The 21,966-nt window shown below is 37.2% G+C and overlaps 1 protein-coding gene across 1 annotated transcript; it reads left to right on the top strand.

Moving 5' to 3' along the window:
• The first annotated feature begins 952 nt into the window (after nt 1–952).
• LOC133521854 (nicastrin) lies at nt 953–20,155 on the top strand. The gene is made up of 15 exons (XM_061856956.1): nt 953–1,195; nt 1,275–1,376; nt 1,451–1,646; nt 2,689–2,886; nt 3,091–3,192; nt 9,681–9,771; nt 10,963–11,029; nt 13,891–13,995; nt 15,159–15,394; nt 15,984–16,245; nt 16,784–16,938; nt 17,868–18,107; nt 18,543–18,645; nt 19,286–19,517; nt 19,801–20,155. Exons 1-15 carry the CDS (start codon nt 1,147–1,149, stop codon nt 19,823–19,825), a joined length of 2,163 nt encoding a protein of 720 aa, XP_061712940.1. The 5' UTR covers nt 953–1,146; the 3' UTR covers nt 19,826–20,155.
• The last annotated feature ends 1,811 nt before the right edge of the window (nt 20,156–21,966 follow it).

Here is a 21,966-nt window from a genome sequence, read left to right as displayed (position 1 = left end):
TGCTGCCTCCTACAGTTCATGCACGCTCCCTATTTATTTTATAAGGATTTCGGAGCATTATATTGAGTGCTCCTAGTGAGTATTATATTCTTTGGTCATGCGTGTCCATTGTCACTAGGGCTACCAACAGTCCCGCTATACGCGGTACGTCCCGTTTCTACTTTCTAGAGCGCTAGAGTAGGCGTCCCGCGGTGGGCCCGCGATATTAGATAATAGTAAATTGCCAATTACATCCACACATTATCAGGGGGCCTACCGCGAAAACCGAAATTCGCAAATTGCGGGGATCTTTCTCTTTTACTCTTAGTAAGACGTCATTAGAGTGACAGAGAAAAATGCCCGCAATTGACGAATTTCGATTTTCCCAGTAGCCGCCCGTCTGATAACTGGAGGCCTACCGCGAAAATCGAAGTTGTCAATTGCGGGCATTTTTATCTTTTAATTTAATTACGTCTTACTGAGCTTAAAAGAGAAAGATCTATGCAATTTGCGAATTTCGGGTTTCCGGAATCGGGCTCAGGCAAGAGTAATCCGTTTCACCAAATATTAGCACATAGTTAACAATATTTGAAATGTAAAAAAATGGTTCATGTGCAAAAAATATCAAACATTGAACATTTTTAGCAATTAGAGACCAAGTGTTATTTACATTTGGAATATTGTTAACGATGCGCTGATATTCCGTGTAGATGTAATTAGCGCTTAAGTAATATGAGAGCGGGTGACGCGAATAACGCGTGAGGACACTGCACTTGCTCGCTCGGCATTACCCTGCCTCCTGTTTAGAAAGTTAACCTGGTTTAATTTTTCATGTCTTTCAATATATTGACGGCCAATATACCCAGTTAGGCCGGTGAAGGAGTCCCGCATTTTATATCCAAGTACCACCGTTTGATCGTAAAGGTACCGCAAATCTATGCACTAAGTTTGGCAACTCTAATTGTCACTGTCATCTCGAGAAATAATATCATTCATGATTCAAGTGTGTCTTTTGTCGGCAATCGAAATATTCGAAATTAGGGAAAGCTGTAATATATTATTAGTAATCATATAATTTTTTATTTCATAGTCTCGTGTGTTTCAATCACTAATGGAGATCACCGTATAATGTAATATAACAACTAATTAGCACTCTTTTTTTATGCAATGGGGTTTCATTTTCTTTTCCTTAGCCTGTGCTGTGTTATAATACAACGTAAGTAAATGTAGTCCACAATTTTTGGCCTTTAAACATGTACTATGTTACTATTTTAAAACTGAAACCATTTTTGCAGCTATTGTGGCTGAAAGACTCCATGGGCAAATATACTCCTCCATAGAAGGTGGTGCAGCATGTTTCAGGCGACTAAATGGGACTCATCAAGCTGGATGCTCATGTAAGTGGTTATACGATATCTCATGTCACATGGTTTCATCACGGTATATAAGATCAATATGAATGTCATTGCAGCATCAAACAAAGGAGCTATTGGGGTGGTGCATATGGTTAAGGATGTGATTGACGCCCAGTGGCTGGTGTTCAACGGCAGTGCGGGCCCTTACATGGCAGTGGTCAGTACAGCCACATTTCAGAATGTAATTGAATTATTTTTGGATAATTCAGACAATGTGGCTGGGATTCTTCTCTATGAAAATGCTACAGAGAGGTAAGCAGTTTACATTTATGCTTAATAGAGGCAGATCAAAGTTTTGTCTATTATATGACTTTGTTCAGTTTTAGTTTTGAATCAGTTTTTCTTTATTGTATTATTATTAAGAGTATAAAATAAGTCAGATGCCGATAAAAGATTATTATCGACTAGTTCCAAATGTTTTTCTATTTCAATTTTGTCCCCTGTATATCGAAATTAAGTGTATCGTGTTTTTACTAGATATTTTATATATCTTTTGCATAATTACCAGTGATCGGTTTTTTGGATTCGACATGGGGTGAACGACCTCAATCATTATGTTAGTATGGATATGCCCCGGGAATCCGGGCTTTATATTGTTAGAAAAGGCAAAAAAAATACAATGTGTTTATTTTATTACACTTTAAAACATTTAAGTAGCTGATAGACAAGTACTTATTCACCGTTCTTTTGTCTAAATCGAACAAATGAGCACAAGTGTTTACACTGACAGCTCATTTGCTGCCTCCAAAGCGGCACATTTTGTACCGTTTGGATATAAGTTCGGCGAGTAAGTACGCGTGTCTATCAGCTAATATATGGTTACTACGGGTTAATTGTTTGAATAAATGAATTCGTTATCAAAAAGTGAATTACACTTCTTTCAACCGAGAGGTAGTTTGAGAAAAACAATGTCCACAATGTCAAATGGTTTTATTGCTCACCAAAAATAATTAGAACTGAAATCCAGATAAAATAATGAAATGTCAATGTCAAGATTTTGAAGTATTTTTTCCATCATGACAGTTATATAAGCTAATACTTTGTGGAGGTTTTAATATATTTTGTTTTAAATAAAAATTAGGAAAAGAATAGAAGTTTTTGTCTCAACTGATGGCAACCAGAGTATGCAGTAAGAGTAAAAGAATTCCTTAGATATAATTTAAATTGTTTTATTTTTGTACGGTTTGTTCAGTATCGCGGGAAACTGTCGTATCTATATTAACTTTTCTACTTGATATCCCGCGAGGGAGAATCCAAATAACCGATCACTGATAATTACATTCTTACCTTTCAGGACCAATTCTTTTAGTCAAGAATCTGCATGTCCAAATGAATACTATTCAGCTCAGGGCAGCCAATGCTCTGCAAAAGATAAGACTGCCTGGAACCCTGTCGGTACGGGTCTCATCCGACAGGACATTCCCTTCCCAATATTTTTCTTGCCAGCTGCGCGGTTAGAGGAGATTGTAAAAATTCAACAATGTTATGAAAGGTAAAGTATTGAAAATATGTAAATGTAAAATGAATCCTTGAATAAATTGTACTTTTTATAAACTTTGATATATTACGAATGAGTTACTCTATCCAAATTTTGTACTCCACAATGTTACAGGCCAAATACAGCCAAAACTGAACCAATCTTATTACATTTTATTTCAATCCAACTTGATTGAACTCATGAACATTTTCTGTTTAGGTACAATCTTGATCTGGAGTCACAAGTGGGAAAACCCTTATGCTCCATTCAGTTGAATTCATTCATGTGGGCTGCGGTAAACAGTATTGTTTGTCGGAGGAGGTAAGCCATATTTTTTTTAAATACAGTGAAATCTCAATAATCTGGCACTTCAATAGTCTAGCACTAAAATAGAGGTACAAGTGATCATTCTATATCCAAGTTTACACACAGTAATGATTACATTTTTGCATAACTTGTTTTGCAAGTTATGCAAAAATATAAAGAGTTCAGAAAGCCTTTGTTCATAGCATTTATCGGACTACTCAAAAGCGTTCGATAGCCTTAACCACACCTGTATATGGACAAGCCTGAAACAACAAGGAGTACACGAAGTATACGTAGAGATCATCAGACGGATATATACCATTAGCAAAAGCAGAATTAGACTGGAATCGACTGGTAAAACATTCCCTATACAAAGAGGAGTCGGGCAAGGTGACCCACTATCACCAAAATTATTCTCTGCTATCTTAGAACCAGAGACATGTCAGTCGCTTCGCTTGACAGACAGATGAAGTGTGCGAAAGGGAAGCCATGACGTATATGAACAAGCCATAAGTGCGAAAGAGGCAGACTACATATGAGAAAACGTAACCAATTTTGAGTTCGAAGACGGCCGAGGCGGCCAAAATTATATTGCCGTATTTTTTAACGTAAAAAATATAAGAGAATCAAAAAGAAAAATATATATTAAGTAATTTAGTGACGATGGTGTCATGTTGTGTGCCGGGTTGTAGTGTTTCAGGGCCAAAAAACCCAGGAAAATACTCATTTCACAGGTAATTATGATATTCCTAGCGAAATTTTCGTAACGATATTTTATCAAATGAACAGCATAAAAAGTGTAAAAAAACCAATTCATACAGTTCATTATAAGTTTTTCTTCAATTGTGTGTTAATATTTCATCATATTAGTCAATATTTTAGAATATTTTGTGTAAAAACCTAAACTGTTACTTTACGCTAGGGCTTGACAAAATGTTCATATGACTGTATCGATAACTTGTCGGTATATAAGTAGGTATGGAATTAGTTGTTCACAAGATATCATTAAGATATTACCTTTACAACCGACTTAAAATAATAACGATTGTTATAATACCTTTTTTGAAGGTGCACATGTTTAGCGATAAATTTAAACTTCACTTTCCAACACAGTACTTACATTTTAAACACTTTTCCACGGCTTTGCCGCCAACACAAGGAAACACAAGACAGCGTATACTTGTACACAGCGTATACACACCCAACCCAACTTGTCAGCAGGAAAAGGCGCGAAATTCAAATCTTCTTTGGTAAGTCAACTCTTTGCGAACACATTTTCAAACCACTTCAACTTTATCATTTTCAACTTTTTCAAACACATTTGAAAAAGTAGTCGATAAAGCAGTTAAACATCGATAGATTATTAATATGTTGTAACATGACATCACTATTTTTGTTCGCACATAGACAATTTACGCACACACTTGCATTTCAGTTTTGGTCACACTTTCGAAGTTTGACAGTCGTTCTATACTATCCTATTTCTATGCTTAGAACAAATATTCAGGAAACTCGAATGGGAACACTTTGGCCTCAACATAAATGGCATACGCCTAAATCACCTAAGGTTTGCCGACGACATAGTCTTGTTTGAGGAAAACCCAAAAGAACTAGAATGCATGCTAACAGATCTAGCAAAACAGAGCAAGGCCGTGGGACTGGAGCTTAACTCAGACAAGACTAAATTGATGACAAATTCTAGGATTCAAGAAATCACAGTCAATGGATACATTTTAGATTACGCTGAGGAATACGTGTATCTAGGTCAAATAATATCTTTCAAGGACCAAATGGACAAAGAAATCGAAAAAAGAATATCATCCGGCTGGAGCAAATACTGGTCACTTAAAGAAATCATGAAAAGCAACCTAGGTATACGAATAAAAAGCAAAACTTTCAACACATGTGTCCTTCCGTGTCTAACTTATGGCTGCGAAACTTGGTCTCTTACTAAAAAACAACGAGATAAACTTGCAAAGTGCCAGAAAGCTATGGAGAGGAGCATGCTCGGGGTAAAACTACAGGATAGAAACCGCAGCTCTGACATAAGAGCTAGAACAAAAGTAGCAGATATCCTCACTCACATAGATATGCAAAAATGGAGGTGGACAGGTCACACTATAAGATGTAAGACAGAAAAGTGGAGCCAAAGAGTTCTCATGTGGCACCCTACAGACGGGTCAAGATCGCAAGGCCCTCAAGTAACAAGATGGGAAGACGAAATTATTCGTACAGTGGGACCACTCTGGACAAGGGTGGCAAGAGAGAGAAGATACTGGAAGGAGTTGGAGGAGGCCTTTGCCGACAGGCACACTGAACTAAGAGACTTCATATGATAATTCAAGACTATCAAAAAGAACAATCATGTTCAGAACAAAGGGCTATATAATAATAATAATGATTACATTATCACACTGCCTGCTCTTTAAAAGTAGCTAAAACCAGATAATGGACAAATTTTCTTTGAACTTGTTATTTTAGTACGAGGGCTGCTATTTATATATCCGGAAACCGGGATTACAATCTTCTTAAACAGTATATTTGACCTCCATGGTAAAATTTGAACTTTTTTAAGTTCTGGCTGGTATATTTTTTCTTTCTTATTAACGCTAGTGTTTTGTTTTTGACGGGTTTTAAATGTCATCTCGCTGCAAGAATGGAACTCACTCGTGAAAATATTCGTGCTATGATTTATTATGATTTTCGGCGTGGTTTAACGCAACAACAGTGCATAGATCAACTAACTTCAACTTTTGGTGATGAAGCTCCATCTAAAACTACTGTGTATCAATGGTTTAGTGAGTTCAATCGTGGACGTAGTATGCTTACGGATGAAGTTAAGGCAGGTCGCCCGAAATCGGTCGTTGTACCACAAAATATTGACGCTGTGCGAAAACTTATAATCAGGCCTCGGAGTATTTTTAGCACGGTAAGACTAAGGAGAGCTATGGAGTCTTTGTTAACATTAAAATTAAATTCATACTCATACTCATCCTCATTAATTAAGTTCGTCCGAATCGTTTTATAAATACTTAGACTACTTATATGTAATTAATTCTGTTTACATATATTTAATTAAATGTTATATTATAAAAAAGTAATAATATGTATATGTGTATGTTAATATTATTATATTACCCATATTGCAGTGTCATCGCTCCAATATTTTATTTAAGTACTTAACGTACCTACATACTATAATTACTGTTAAGATAAGGAACTATACGTTGTCACTGGCCGCTTTAGATAATGCACTTAATGACATCATATGTCATGTATCAACATATTAAGACGTATGATTTGTTACTTCAATATATTCATTTAAGGCAAATTTCGGAATAAATTGCTGATTTCATTATGACGGATCCACAAATATCTGAAATTTTGCACTGGATTGAACCGTACAAAGATCTTATATACGATCACGAAAAATGTGTAGTAATGTGTGTGTCTTGTGACGTACATCTCACGCAATTAAGACACACTTTTATATTAAAGCATGTCAACAGCATTCTACACAATACAAAATCTCGCCAACGTTCTTCGTTTATACAGCGCTGGATAGAACCCTATGAAGAGTTAGAGTATAATACCGATCAAGCAGTTATATACTGCACTGTGTGTGAAAGTTCTATAACTAGATTGAAAAAGGACAACGTTCTGAAACATGTTAATTCTGACAAGCACCAAAAGAAATGTGGAGCTATAAGCGACTTCTATATTGATCTCTGCTTGTTCCTGGTTACCTGCAACATTCCTTGGAACAGACTTAATCATCCCGAATTCCGAAAATTCATGGAAAAATATTGCTGCCCAATAACGAATAAAAGACTTCCACACGAATCAACTTTGAGAAAATTTTATCTCCAAAAAATTTACAACCCAGTTATGGACAAAATAAGGAACTCATTTAAAGATTGTTACCTGTGGCTTTCCGTGGACGAAACAGTAGATGTTATTGGTAATTGCGTTGTCAATGTTATAGTAAAGTCATTACAAGGATCCTCGTGTCGACCCTTCTTACTATCATGTAAGGTATTAGAAAAAGTCAATGGAAACTCGATCGCTGAAGTGGTAGAAAATAGTCTTATGTTTTTGTGGCAAGGTAATTTCGAAGGTAACATTGGCAAATTTTTAATATTTTGCACGGACAGCGCTGCATATATGCTTCTCGCAGGCAAAATTTTAAAACGGAAATTTATCAACATGAAACATGTTACTTGTTTAGCGCATGCCCTAAATCGTGTTGCTGAACAAATAAGATCAGAACATGAAGGAGTCAACGCCTTAATATCAAATGTAAAAAAGATATTTCTGAAATCGCCACAGAGAACACGAATATTTAAGACGATGGCCCCTGATGTGCCCCTACCGCCGCGGCCTGTAATAACCAGATGGGGGACATGGTTGAATGCTGCATTTTACTACGCGGATCATTATGAGCAAATAAAAAGTATTATTTTTGAATTTTCAAGAAAAGAAGCCATCTCTATAGCAAACGCCCAAACCGCATTGATGGATATGAACATGCCAAATGAGCTTAGTTTTATTAAAGACAATTATCAGGTTATTGTTGAATCTATTACAAAATTACAGTGTACAAATATTCCATTAAAGCAAGCGTTTCAAGTAATAGACGACATTACACAATTTTTTACATGTTTCGGCCCTGACACGATTAGAGATAAATTTGTAAAAGTTCTCCAAAGGAACCCAGATATTAATGAAATACGAACGATGGCAAGCTCACAACAATTTGAGGAAGTTCTAAAACATGCTACTTTAACTTCAGTCGATGTGGAAAGATCTTTTTCGTGTCATAAGTGGATTTTTGACCAACATAGAACATGTTTCACTCCAGAGAACATGGAAAAAGTCTCAATTATTTACACATTTTACAACTGGACTGATGAAATAAACAACGTACACGTACCATGTGAAGATTTTGAAGAACTCATTCCTATAGCTACGTGTTCTATGGATATTGATTGTTAATTCTATGGGGTTGTTTACCTTCATATTATTTGTTACTCGTCAATGAAGATGGTGGTGTATTTTTTATAGCTATTATTTATTTTATGAACTAAATTAATGAGGATGAGTATGAGTATGAACTTAATTTTAATGTTAACAAAGACTCCATAGCTCTCCTTAGTCTTACCGTGCTAAAAAAACTCCGAGGCCTGCTTATAATGTACGACCGACATGTTACGTACCGCGAGATAGAGGCGACTCTGGGTATTTCTATGACTAGCATTAATAGCATATTACATGATCATTTAGCTGTAAAAAAAATTTGTTCGCGTTGAATACCGCACAACTTAACTAAGGAGCAAAAAGATGTTCGCGTCGAATGGTGCAATAAAATGTTAAAAAAATATAACCGTGGTGACTCAAAGGCCGTTTATAACATCCATACAGGTGACGAATCCTGGATCTATACATACGATCCCGAAACGAAGCAACAATCAACGGTATGGGTGTTTCAAAATGAGCCGAACCCTACGAAAGTTACTCGTGCAAAAAGTACATTGAAACAAATGGTGGCCTGCTTCTTCGGTATTAATGGCCATGTAGCTACAGTGCCACTAGAAAACCGTAAAACGGTTAATTCAGATTGGTACATGACCATTTGCTTACCGGAAGTATTGGAACAAATTCGTAAAACTAACCAGCGATGAAGAATCATTCTTCATCATGACAATGCCAGCTGTCATACGTCACGCGAAACAACTCTATTTTTGGAAGGTCAAAATGTGGAATTAACGGGTCATCCGTCGTACAGCCCTGACTTGGCACCCAATGATTTTATTTATTTCCCAATATAAAAAATAAATTACGCGGTCTACGATTTTCGACCGCTGAAGATGCTGTCGACGCATTCAAACAACACGTTATGGAGGTACCTCAGGCGGAGTGGCAGAAGTGCTTCAAAAATTGGTTCACACGAATGCAAAAGTGCATAGATCATCAAGGGGAATACTTTGAAAAACAATAAAACCATTTTCAGCCGTGTACGTTTGTTTGTTTTTTGTTTCCTGATATATAAGTAGCAACCCTCGTATAGTATATTTATATGACATACTTTTTATAACCACTCTACTAATCTACTATTTATAAGACATATCAATATATGCAGATTTGCTCTAATTTCCAGTAATTCAAATTTTCTAATAATCCGGCTCTCTTGTGTCAGTGTTAGTGCTGGATTAACAGGATTGTACTATAATGTGATTATTATTAATCATTAAGATAATTCACATGTTGGCTAGTTTTTATAAGGCGATCTTGTAGGACATATGGAAACTACCCATAGTACTAATAACTTCAAGATTATTTAACCGATTTTTAATTGGAAGAGTGTTGCATTTCTTTTGTCCCCTTTCATTTAAAAACAGAAGAAATTCAACTATATTTCCTATTCCTACCCTATTAATTTTAAATTTTTTGTATTCTAAATATTTTTCGGTATTGATGTAATCAACTGTATCTCCGTGTTTCAGGTCGGCAGCAAGTGCTCTTTTAACGGCCACTAAAGTATGCGACCCATTAGGAGACAATAATGTGTACTATTCATTATTTCCTCGAGATAAGGTTAGATTTGTTATTTATAATCATGTAATTTAGGATCACATTAATATTGGGTTACTATATAACTATTTACTAAAAGGAGAATAACTTAAACATTTACCTTAACTTAACCATAAGTAACGGCGGCCGGCACAACGTCCCACTTTGTCGCTTGCTATAAGGACGAGATTTGTTTGTATCTTTAATCGAATAAACTGTCAAGGAGTCCTTATGGCAAGTGACAGTGGGATGTTTCGCCGGCCGCGGTCACATATTAGTGTTTGTTCACAGTGGCCTGTACGATTACCACCAGTTTGACATTGACATATTCGCTAGCTTCTCCGTAACTTACTTTCTTTGCATCTCGCTCGTACTCGCATATTAGTGAGAGCGAGATGTATAGAAGGTAAGTTATGCAAAAGTTTGCGAATATGTCAGCTTGACACTGTTAAGGTAGTTGTGGTTAGGCTACTGTAGACTACCTGTGGTCCTTGAAAGCACCTTACAATGTTCCACGAATTTCTCAATAGAACCTTTTATTCGTCATAGGTATTTACTTCAAAAGAGTTCTTTATCACTGAAAGCTTTAAAAACACTGGTTTATATAAAACACGCCAGTTTCATGAAATCAGTTTATGCGATTTTTTTTTGGCTTATAATTTTTATCAATTAAGGATTCATTTTTAATTAAATATTTTATCTATAAACCAAGATGGATATCACCTAATTCTTGTAGATAGAATAGACTTTTAATTGCCTTATCTGTTGACAAACCAAAAAAACTTTATATACTAATAGAATTTATGTTTTATCTCAACATCATCTTCCTTGCGTTATCCCGGCTTTGTGCGTGGCACATGGGATCCTGGGGTCCACCCACTTGGCAACTAATCCCAAAAATTGGCGTACACTCTAGGTTTTACGAAAGCGACTGCCATCTGACCGTCCAACACAAAGGGTACCTAAACTAGGCCTTATTTGGATTAGGCCGGTTTCCTCACGGTGTTTTCCTTTACTGAAAAGCGTCTGGCAAATATCAAATGATATTTCGTACATAAGTTCCGAAAAACTCGTTGGTACGGTACGAGGCAGGGTTTAAACCGATTGAAAGTCGCACGCTCTTACCGCTAGGCCACCAGCACTACTATGTTTTACCTCAACATATTTATTTATTTAGTTATCTTGTAAAATCTTTAATAGAATTATTATTTACAGGGCCAACAAAAGAAAAAGGAAGTTATACTAGTAACAGCTAGAATCGATACCGCGTCACTTTTCGACGGTGAGTTGGCAGGTAGAAAGAGGGACCTCCATGTCCCTCAGATTTACTGTGCACCTTTCGATATTTTACGAAAAGGTAGCTTCGTTACAAATACTAATTTAACTATTTTAATGTACAGCTCCTGTCGCCTTTCCCTTTCTAATTTTTTCTAATTTTAGATTTATTTATGAGTAGGTACAATATAACTATAGGCTTTATCATATAAATTCGCCGATATCCGAGGTGGATACCTGGTTGTGGGACAAAATATAGAATATTTCATACGACTAAAAAACAAAATAAATTAGTATGTTTTGGTTTCATTACACCTTAATTTCAGTTTACCCACAAAATACTTGGTATTAAAACATAATAGTGTCAAAATTTCTAATTCTCCGAATGCCTAGTTTTTTTTCTCAAACATTACATTCCTAAGATGCCTAAACTTCAAATCGAAGCGGTGTCATAATACGTTAATCTCAATTTACCTATATTAATGAGTGTTATATCCAATATTATCGTCTTTAGTTCCAGTAGACTATTACAAAATAATTGTTAATATGACAGAGGTTATGAAGTTGCACTTAGGACGTAGTTAAACTGAGTATATTTAAAAAAGAAGTCCCATCGGAAATTCGGCATTTGATGAAACATATTTTTTATCTGGACTATTCTACCTCGAAGATTCAATGATAGTTCAGAACATCAAGCGATTCCTCATTTGTAGGTATTCTGGAAACGTCTCTATGAAAAAAGAAAGTACGATGACTTGCAATAGCGGATTTTGCAAAAAGATTTCCATGCATTTTATGATAGTTTATTGCATGTATAGTTGAGAAAAAATAATTCGAGTCGATATTCTTTTTACAGACATGTTGTTGTTTAAGTTCGTCTATTGTTACTCTACGAGAGTCTACTTAGTTAATTTAATAAGCAGTACCTGGGCGACCGAGCTTTGCTCGGTTATAACTATTTATTGTAATATGGTGGTGTATAGGTGATAATCTTAACTACATTTTTTTACTAAATTAAACTTGTCTGAAACAATATAAATTAAAAAAATATATATAAATTTGAACATATATAAAAAAAACAAAAGTTAGTCACCGGGCGAGATTCGAACCCGTAACACTCGTTTCTTGCCGTCCGCGTCTTAACCCGCTGGGCCAAACGGACAGTGGCCCGCAACACGAAATTAGCGACCATATACTGCGTCGAAAGAAAAACATGAATAACCGGCCAAGAGCATGTCGGGCCACGCTCAGTGTAGGGTTCCGTAGTTACTCTTCCGTCACAATAAGCTAAACTGGAGCCTAAAGTATAGTACATTGTTAACCAAGGGGTGAAACGGTACCTTTCACCCGAGTTAAACAAATAGACAAATTTGCATAATCAGTACCTAATGAAAGTAAGTCTTTTTACTATGAAGGGAAAACTTTTTGCGATAACTCAAAAACAGCTAAGCTGATCATATCCGCTATAGTTTTCATTTAATGTCTTTCTTAAGCTCTACTTCCACAATTTTTTTCATATTTTTTGGACCTATGGTTCAAAAGTTAGAGGGGGGGGACACAATTTTTTTTTCTTTCGGAGCGATTATCTCCGAATATATTCACTTTATCAAAAAATGTTTCTTGAAAACCCCTATTAGTTTTGAAAGACCTTTCCAACGATACCCCACACTCTAGGGTTGAAGCGAAAAAAAAATTTCACCCCCACTTTACGTGTAGGGGAGGTACCCTAAAAAAAATTAAATTTTTAGATTTTATTGTACGACTTTGTCGGCTTTATTGATTTATATATCCATACCAAATTGCAGCTTTCTAGCACTAACGACCACGGAGCAAAGCCTCGGACAGACAGACAGACAGACAGACAGACAGACAGACGGACATGGCGAAACTATAAGGGTTCCTAGTTGACTACGGAACCCTAAAAAACGAAAACACGCGTTTTCCCAAACATAAGACTAATCTAGATCGATTGTATGCCCCCAAAAACCCCCATATACCAAATTTCAGCGAAATCGTTAGAGCCGTTTCTAAAAATACAAAATAATAAAAATTTAAAAATTACATATAAACTTGAACATATATATATATAAAAAAAACAAAAGTTAGTCACCGGGCGAGATTCGAACCCGTAACACTCGTTTCTAGCCGTCCGCGTCTTAACCCGCTGGACCAGACGGACAGTGGCTGGCAACACGAAATTAGCGACCATATTCTGCGTCGAAAGAAAAACGCATGGAAACTCGAAAACACGCGTTTTCCCAAACATAAGACTAATCTAGATCGATTGTATACCCCCAAAAAACCCCATATACCAAATTTCAGCGAAATCGTTAGAGCCGTTTCCGAGATCACAGAAATATTTATATATATATACAAGAATTGCTCGTGTAAAGGTATAAGATAAAAACATACCTTTCGTTTAATTTTGTAACAAATAAATTAAAGAAAAGTTATCGTAACTTAACAACTTTCAGTCAATACTAGAACAAAAATCTTGTATCTGACGAATAACTATTTTAGTAAAAAAATGTTTGCGTGAGTTATTCTTATATTTGTAAAATTAATTACTGGCTTTCAGAGTGTCTCATGAAACTAACAAGAACTTATTTGGTCCATCACAATAATTTACAAGGTGTTTATTGTTCCTCCTAGAAACTTAATGATTTTCCGATACGAGTTTTTTTTTCAAATTAGTGACTTTATTAAGGTACAATGAAACGAAAGCAAATAGTATTAGGGTTTATTGTACAGCTTAGCGAAAATTCTTGCTACTTTTGTGTCGACATATGTAGGTCCATACAGATTCAGTAAATAATTAACAAAAATTTGTAACTAATACATACTCGTACATTAATATATTTCATTCAGGCATAGCACCTGGAGCTGCCAGCTCAGTGGTCGGGATGGTGACCTTCATGTCGGCCGCTACCACTCTCAGCAAGATCATACCTGCAACCGACGCCTCCAAGTATGGTGGGTATAGTGTGTATTCCTCAGTTTTTATTTAGACAGTGGGACAAATGAACGCATTGTTATTCTTGACGTTATTTATTTAATCTTTATTGCACAATACATGAAGGTACAAATGGCGGACTTAATGCCTTAAGGCATTCTCTACCAGTCAACCAATGAGTTAAACCAGAAAGATTAAGTAGGTGCAGTGTCTTTTAAAGTAAATGAATTTGTAACCAAGACTATACAATATAAACTATATATTGATAAACATACACATATACTTCATACAAATAAACATACATATATTAATACATACATAATTATACCAAGTGTGAATCATTAAGTTGATGAAGACGTTATCTGTCCTTCTAAAGTTATACTTCACCATAATTGATGACCCTTCCTATGAAGCCGATGGTCCCGAATCGAATCCCGGCAAGGGCATTATTTGTGTGATTGATGAACACAGATATTTGTTTTTGAGTCATGGGTGTTTTCTATGTATATAAGTATGTAATTTATCTATATACGTATTTATAGGTAGGCTCGCGGGCTTGGTTTCCGCAACTCGACGACATATAATTGCGCCTATTTTGCGTGGTGGGTTGTCGGCACTTGTATTGCCAACCAAACTCTATCAAGAAGCCTAACAGACCCTTGATGTTGGCGACGACTTCTGGGAGAGACCCCGGCGAACCGAGGTGTTGTGCCCGGTACTGTACCACCCCTGGGCATTCGAGAATGACGTGGGTGACTGTCTCTTCTGCCTCCATGCACGCCCCGCAGAAAGGGCTATCTGTAGCACGTAGGGTTAACAGGGGCTTGTTTAGCGGGGCGTGGTCAGTTATGGCCCCAGTCAGAAGCCGGAGCTGTGGCCTCTTCCGCTGTCTCAGCCTCCTTGACAAACCGGGGTTGATTGCTGGGAGGGCTTCTTTCGCCTGCTTGCACCTGCCTAGGTTAGACCAGTACTGTTGGTGTTATTTCGCTGCATGTTTCGGAGCCAGGCATAAGTCGGAGGTAGAATTGGCTCAGGTCGTGCCATCTTCAGTTCCGAGCGTCCTCTCGCATATTAGCGAGAGGAGGCCGAAACATGCTGCGACATAACACTCAGGTAAAACAACAACAGTACTGGTCTAACCTAACATAGAGACCAATATGCTAAAAAGTTGCGCGTGTTTCAGGCAAAAATGTCCTCTGGACGCTGTTGAACGGTGAAGCGTTCGACTACATCGGTTCGCAGCGCGTCGCGTTCGACTTGGCGCGCGGCGCGTGGCCGCCCGACGCGCCGCTTGCACCTTCTGACATCGCCCTGCACGTCGAGATCGGACAGATTGGGGGCTCGCTGCCCGACCAGAAGGATAAAGAGGATTGGCCGCTCTACGCATATGCGCCCGAGGACCCGGGAACTTTGTTTAATGTGAGTCATTTCATGTTAAAAGTATATCGTAATTTTTACGGGATCGTTACGTTCAACCTGTCACGTCGTAGATAGGATGTAGGCTGTAACTCTCGTTGAGAGTCTTGGCAAAAACCGACCCAATCAGAGAAGACGAGACGAGAAGGGAGCAGGATGTTATCGACCTGTCTCTCGATGAGTGTGTACAGCCGGCAGGACAGATCGGGGACAAATGTGTCAAAGGACTAGGATTTCTAGCATCTTTAGAAAAATCAATAACTGTGCTCGCTGTACGTACGTAATGGTATTACAAATACACATTAAAAGTTAGATAAAGTCCAACGAAAAACATATTTCTTTTGTTCTAATTTAATCAGATATGGCATATGACTACCAAGTCATATGCCATATCTGATTAGATTATTGAGCTTAATTCCATTAGAGCACTGTTTGGTGCGTTATGTGTAAATAAACTTAGTTTTTTAGTGGGAAAACTGTAGCTGGTACGATTTAACCGGCAGTACGATATAGCCGGCTCTTCCCTACAATTGTAAATTTTTCGTATCACGATTTATTGTAATAAAACATAAAAGTGCAATGATGTTTGCAGATAACAAATTTCCTAAAGGATCTGAAGGAATACCTGAACAAGAACAACATTACAGTGACGGAGGCATTCTCGAACAATCTGCCGCCTTCATCGCTGCATTCATTCCGTCGTTTACTGCGCAACGCGACCAGCGCACTGCCGGAATTACTGCTCGCCGACCATAACGGGCCTTTCACTAATATGTTCTACAACTCGGCCATGGACGACTATGAGAAGATTAACTACAAATATCACAATATAACTATTGGAACGGACGGGGCTTGTAAGTACTATTATATTTTACTTTTAAAAAATCATATAAGGAAGTTTACCTATCAAAATTAACATCGTAGTTTTATTATCTGTATGTCACGTGACCGAAAACGCCGACCACCATTTTTTCACGTGAGTGAAGTCGCTCAGAAACATGTATTAAATAGGTAACAACGGCAAACAGTTTGCACATTTGACGTTTCTTTGTTACTGCACAGCTGTAATGACGTCACAAGAATGGCGGCTGCCTTTATGGCGCAAACATGTATTATTAAAAAAAATTATTAATTTTTCTTTGCGTAACTGATATTTTTTCAGGAAACAAAAATGTCAGTTGGTTACCGAAGCTATACGAACATTTATATGTAAATATATGAAAAAAAAATTGAATAGCCTGTTTACGACTATATTGAAAAAGTTTTCACAGAAATTAAACAGTCTTCTATAAGGACTATATTGAAGAAGTAGACAGCTAGTTGCCCTAACTCAGCAGTTCCATTTACATTTTTTTTATTGAAGCTATTACTTATTACCTAATACTTATTCAGTTGTACCAACGGACACTCTGGTGGGCACCGGTAACATGACGACGAGGGACCTCCAAGTGAAGATCTCTCGCGTGGCCACGGCGCTCGCCCACACGCTGTACCAACAGGTCACGGGCGAGCCTTACGCCGGGGACGTTACCGCTTCTGCACATTTGGTAAATGCCAATATCTTGTTCTCTTTCTATTATGTGAATTGCCGTTCGGGTCCAGATATTGAACGCAGAAACAACGTCATTTATAATTGATATGTCTTTATTGTCCAATACTTTGTGTGTGTGCACCTACGCTAAGTATAATAGTCCTAGATCTAAAAACACATTTGTTATCTTGTTACAATCCCTTCTTTGGCGACTTGTGTTCCTGTCCTCGGGCCGCCTATCATACTCGTGCCATACAAAATTATATCTCAGAAATTTTTAAATCTATTTGTATTTTTAGTTGGGTTGAATTGAATTTGTTCGAAATACTTACGAGACAAAAGAAATGCTAACTTGTGTATGAAAGTTGAAATGTCATTGAAACAGACTAATTCCGTTGGACTATTTGGGCGACACGTGACTAATTATGTATTTATGTATAAGTTAATACATAAAAGCTGGCGCGAGATTTATAGTATTTATTCTGCACTGTAAAAATTTTCAAATAAAAAGCGCGCCAGCTTTCGTGATTCACCATATACTAAGGAAGAGTTTTGGCCAATGGGTGTCAAGGTAACGCATCGCAGCCATATTGGGTTCTAATTTCAAACCATATCTTGTATACATATATATTAGTATTTGGGTATTTATAAAACGGATCCCTTTGTTTGTCATAATTTTTGAAAGTCATATAATGTAGTCGTAGTCATATTATCATTAGTCATAACTCTGAAACCGTTAACTTATCAGTAATTTCCTTAGATTATCCTATAGATAGGTTAGGTTAGGTTTGTTTTATGGCAATCCTGAGAAGTTACGCGTTTCTGAGAAAAACCAAATTATGTGTAACGAAAATGCCGACAAACAATACATTATGATTTAAAACTTTATGGGCAACAATAGAGACCCTTATAATTGCCAGATGATAAACACGAGTTTATTTCAAGGTGGACGAGCTCCTGTACTGTTTCATCCAAGACAAACTGTGTAAACTCCTATCTGCGGCTGACTTCGGCGGTCAGACGCCGCCGGCGCCGGGCGAGGAGCCGCCGCGCCCCGCGTCCTTGTACGTGGGAGTGGCCACGTACCTGTCGAGCGCTACTGCCTTTGCGGGCCACCTGATGGCGCTGCTCGCAGGCCAACACCTGCCGCTCAACAAGACCGAGTGCGACGCTGCCGTCAGCCCGGTCAGTACCCTTATTAAGTCACATAGACCATCTTCCAGTACAGCGAGGAGCTGCTGTATGTGGGGGTGGCTAATTACCTGTCGAGTGGTACGCCCTTCGCCGCCCACCTGCTTGCTCTGCTTGCTTGCCAACACCTGACACTCAACAAATGCTGGTTAGTACTCTTGTATGTTTCATAGAAATAGGAATTCTCTCTCCCCCTAGCGTTATCCTAGCTTCTTGTAATAGTTCAATAAAGGAGCCAGATGTTCATTCGGCGTTCTAATCCCAAGAATTGGTGCAAGCACTGAAATTATCAAATGGATTCGTATCGGAAGTGCCAATCTAGGGAGAGAAGTATTCTCAAGATGATTTCCTTGACAAAGATTTTCGTTATTTCATAAGACTTCACAGTAAAATGTAACAACCATTATGTGAACTTTAAATTTGTTTCAGAATTTCGCGTACTATTGGCTCCGTGGCTGGAACCACAGTGGAGTTTGCATAGAAACAAATATGAATTTCAGTGAAGCTATTAGTCCCGCCTTCATTGTTCCAGGTAAATAGCGTTTTAGAAGTAATTGTTAATGGTTTGATTATATATAATGTACTGTTTATCTGTTTATAAAATACTATTGTATCGGGAGGTTTATATTTCAAGTCTAAGTAAATCGGTCTGTCGATTGTGGTTGATGCAACCGGACCAAAGACACAGGCTTACGGCGCATTTAGCTTACAATGTATTTACACCTTGTACAAGCACACGCGAGCAACTAGTATATCAAGCCTAACCATACCCGCGCCAAAGAGAATTTGAAATAGAGGTGTATTGTCAAAGAAAACTTTGTAGCGACGTAAATTTACTGCCATCTTTCGACACATAATTAAAACTTAGAACGCCATTTGTCTTAGATCCTTATTCTTTCCCTAATAGAACAATAGATCGCCATCTAATAGATCAAGGTCCAAACGTTTTGAGCGATGGCGCCATAAGCTTTAGGTAGTGCACGGTAAGATGGCGTCACTTTATGATATTTAACAAATTGAACATATATCAGGGAAAAAATAAGGATCAAAGTCAAATGGCAGTAAATTCACGTTGCTACAAAGTTTTCTTGGACAATACACCTCTATTTAAAATTTTCTTTGTCCGCGCTATTCGGCCGTTGTGTACAGTTTGCGTACTTTGTATTTGTCAGAGTACGACTTCACCTCCGGCGAGTACTCGACGTGGACCGAGTCGGTGTGGCAGGCGATGTGGGCGCGCGTGTTCGTGTCGGCGGGCGGCGGCGGCGCGTCGGCCGCGCTGGCCGCCGGCGTCGTGCTCACCGTGTTCACCGCCTTGCTCACCTACTGGCTGCAGCGGAACGTGCGCCACGTGTTTGTAAACGCGCCCCGTCCTTCCATTCATAGCAGTGATGCTGTGCCTGGGTATGCCTTCCAACTAATTATAGTAAATCTTGGTAAACGTTCTAAACCTTAATTACATCGGCCAGAGAGCACGCTAAACACTCAGCTTACAAAAGACAGTTATTGATTCTGAAGATAGTATAGTCAGCCTTTGACACTTACATTTCTAAGCCAAGTCATGCTTGGCTTAGAAATGTAAGTGTCAATGCTTTCGAAATTGATGCACTGGTATAATGGAGCAGTTTTTTTTTTAAATATTTATTTTATTACGTACAATGATTCATTAAAAAACATTAATTTCCAGAATACTTCGCACTGTGAACTGTTAACCAGCGTCGGACAGCAGCGACGAAGCGCAGTGGAAAGGCTGTTCTACGTAACTTGGTAGACGTGCACTCTATAAGCATTCCATGCGAAATTATACAAATACTAGTAGTAGTATTACTCTCTCTCTCTCTCTTCAAATTCACTTTAGTAAAATTATAATTCCTTTTACTTAACTAATATTTATTAATGAATTAATTAAGTATAAATTTTGTAATTGCTTTTGCTAATTTATCAAATGTAGGTGGAGTAATTCGTTACCCCTGATTAAGTAGACCTTACAAAATAAATTTGCATCCAAGTTCCCAAATTATTAAATAAATTATTTTTTTACATTATGTTTTTTAATACCTCTCGACACATTTTTAAACAACGTGGATGTAACTAGATCCTACTGAGTAGGTATTATATTATTTATACTAGATTCAAGTTATTTAAAAGGATTTAAAGGAATTAACGATATTTCCTATTTTCAACTTCCCTATCGTATAAAATGCTTAAAAGAAATGAAAAATGAAGATGAGCCTCAACTTAGTTCTAAGGAATAATTGATCGCCGCCCAAATTACCATTTGGAACTAAAGCAACTTAGTTCGACGCACATTACAGGTCTTGTTTGAACTCGTGTAACTTGTGAAATGTTTTAAATAGGGCTATCATTTCGATGTCACCTTTTAGCTGATATCCTGTACTATCATTTAACAATAAAAAAGTACAGGTCAACAACCTCTGTTTCGAAAAAAAATGTAAAAAAAATTTTTGTAGACAATTTTTATCTTTGTTATTAATTCTCGAGTAATTGCGGAAAATTCGTGGTGTCATAAGCTTGAAATTTATACCCTAATTCATAAGCTATCGAATGATTACTTTTTAAATGTGCGTCAGGTAAATGGGCAGATAATGGAACATTAACCAAGTGCAGTCGTGTTTGGTGCCATAAAACTTTGAAGGGTGCATTTTTAAAATTGTTGAGAAAAAACATTGGTATTGGTATTTGTCGATAAAATTCATAGTACTATACGTGGTTAACGGCTCTATTGTACGTGTACAAACACAGTATACTTACTTTTCTCTTAGGTGGAGGGGATAGTTATGACGTCACAAAGATGGCGGCTCGTGGTATAAAATTTTGTCGACAACTCATTATGTTCACACATCATCACATGAAAACTATTACAATTTGTCACAAAACATAACTCAAAGGTTAAAGTCAACATGACTGTCCAACTGTAAAATATACCTAATTACTCAAAGTTGTTTCTTTTCAAAGTTAAAAAACTCACTAAATTATTCCACTTATGCTCGAAATAGTTCTAGTTACAATTGCTACATTATTCATCACTTTAAAAAAAATAATTGGAATAGGATCAGGTCGGGTAAATACATAAAACACTGGTAAAAATAAGACAAGTTTCTAACACTCAAAATCTTATTCTATTTCATTTTTGTTCCATTTAAAAATAAGTCTACATATAAGGCTTCTTTTTAAATGTGGTACCTAATTATTCTCCGACAATTATTTCGCCGATTATCGATTCGCGGACAACGATTCGCCGAATATCGTTTCGCAGAGTGATTCATTTGTAGATGTAAATTTTGGTCGACTAACGTTACGCAGACTATTGGGGTCAGTTCGCTTCTGTGTAAATTAGCAGAACTATTATTAGAAGATTTTCATTTGGCAGAGTAATCTTTTCGTTTAAGGAATGTTTAGTCGAATAACGATTCACGTTTTATAAATCGTTATTTTCTAAATCTATGTACAAAAAAAAGAAATCCGACTTCAAAAAGGATCAAATAAAATATTATCCTTTTTTAAGTATATGCGTTAATTATAGTTTAGGTTTGAATCAATTTTTTACTTAAATATGAATAAAAGCATAGGTATAGTACAAACAGCAACACTCTTAACTGCCCACTGGTGGACCTTATGCCTTTTATAATAAGGTCCACCGATGGACAGTTAACAGTGTGGGCGATGGTACCTATGCAATATAGGTTTTAAATATCTGGGAGTCCGAGCCTTGCTCGAAAAACGCATAAAACTTTCGATTTTATGCCCCGAAAACCCCTATATAACAAATTTTATCGAAATCGATAGAGCCAAAACTTATGAAATATATTATTCAGGGTTGGCGTATACAGAA

This window comes from Cydia pomonella, chromosome 1 (assembly GCF_033807575.1).
Source record: "Cydia pomonella isolate Wapato2018A chromosome 1, ilCydPomo1, whole genome shotgun sequence".
Taxonomy (NCBI): Eukaryota; Metazoa; Arthropoda; class Insecta; order Lepidoptera; family Tortricidae; genus Cydia; species Cydia pomonella.
This window is presented reverse-complemented; position numbering and strand designations above follow the sequence as displayed.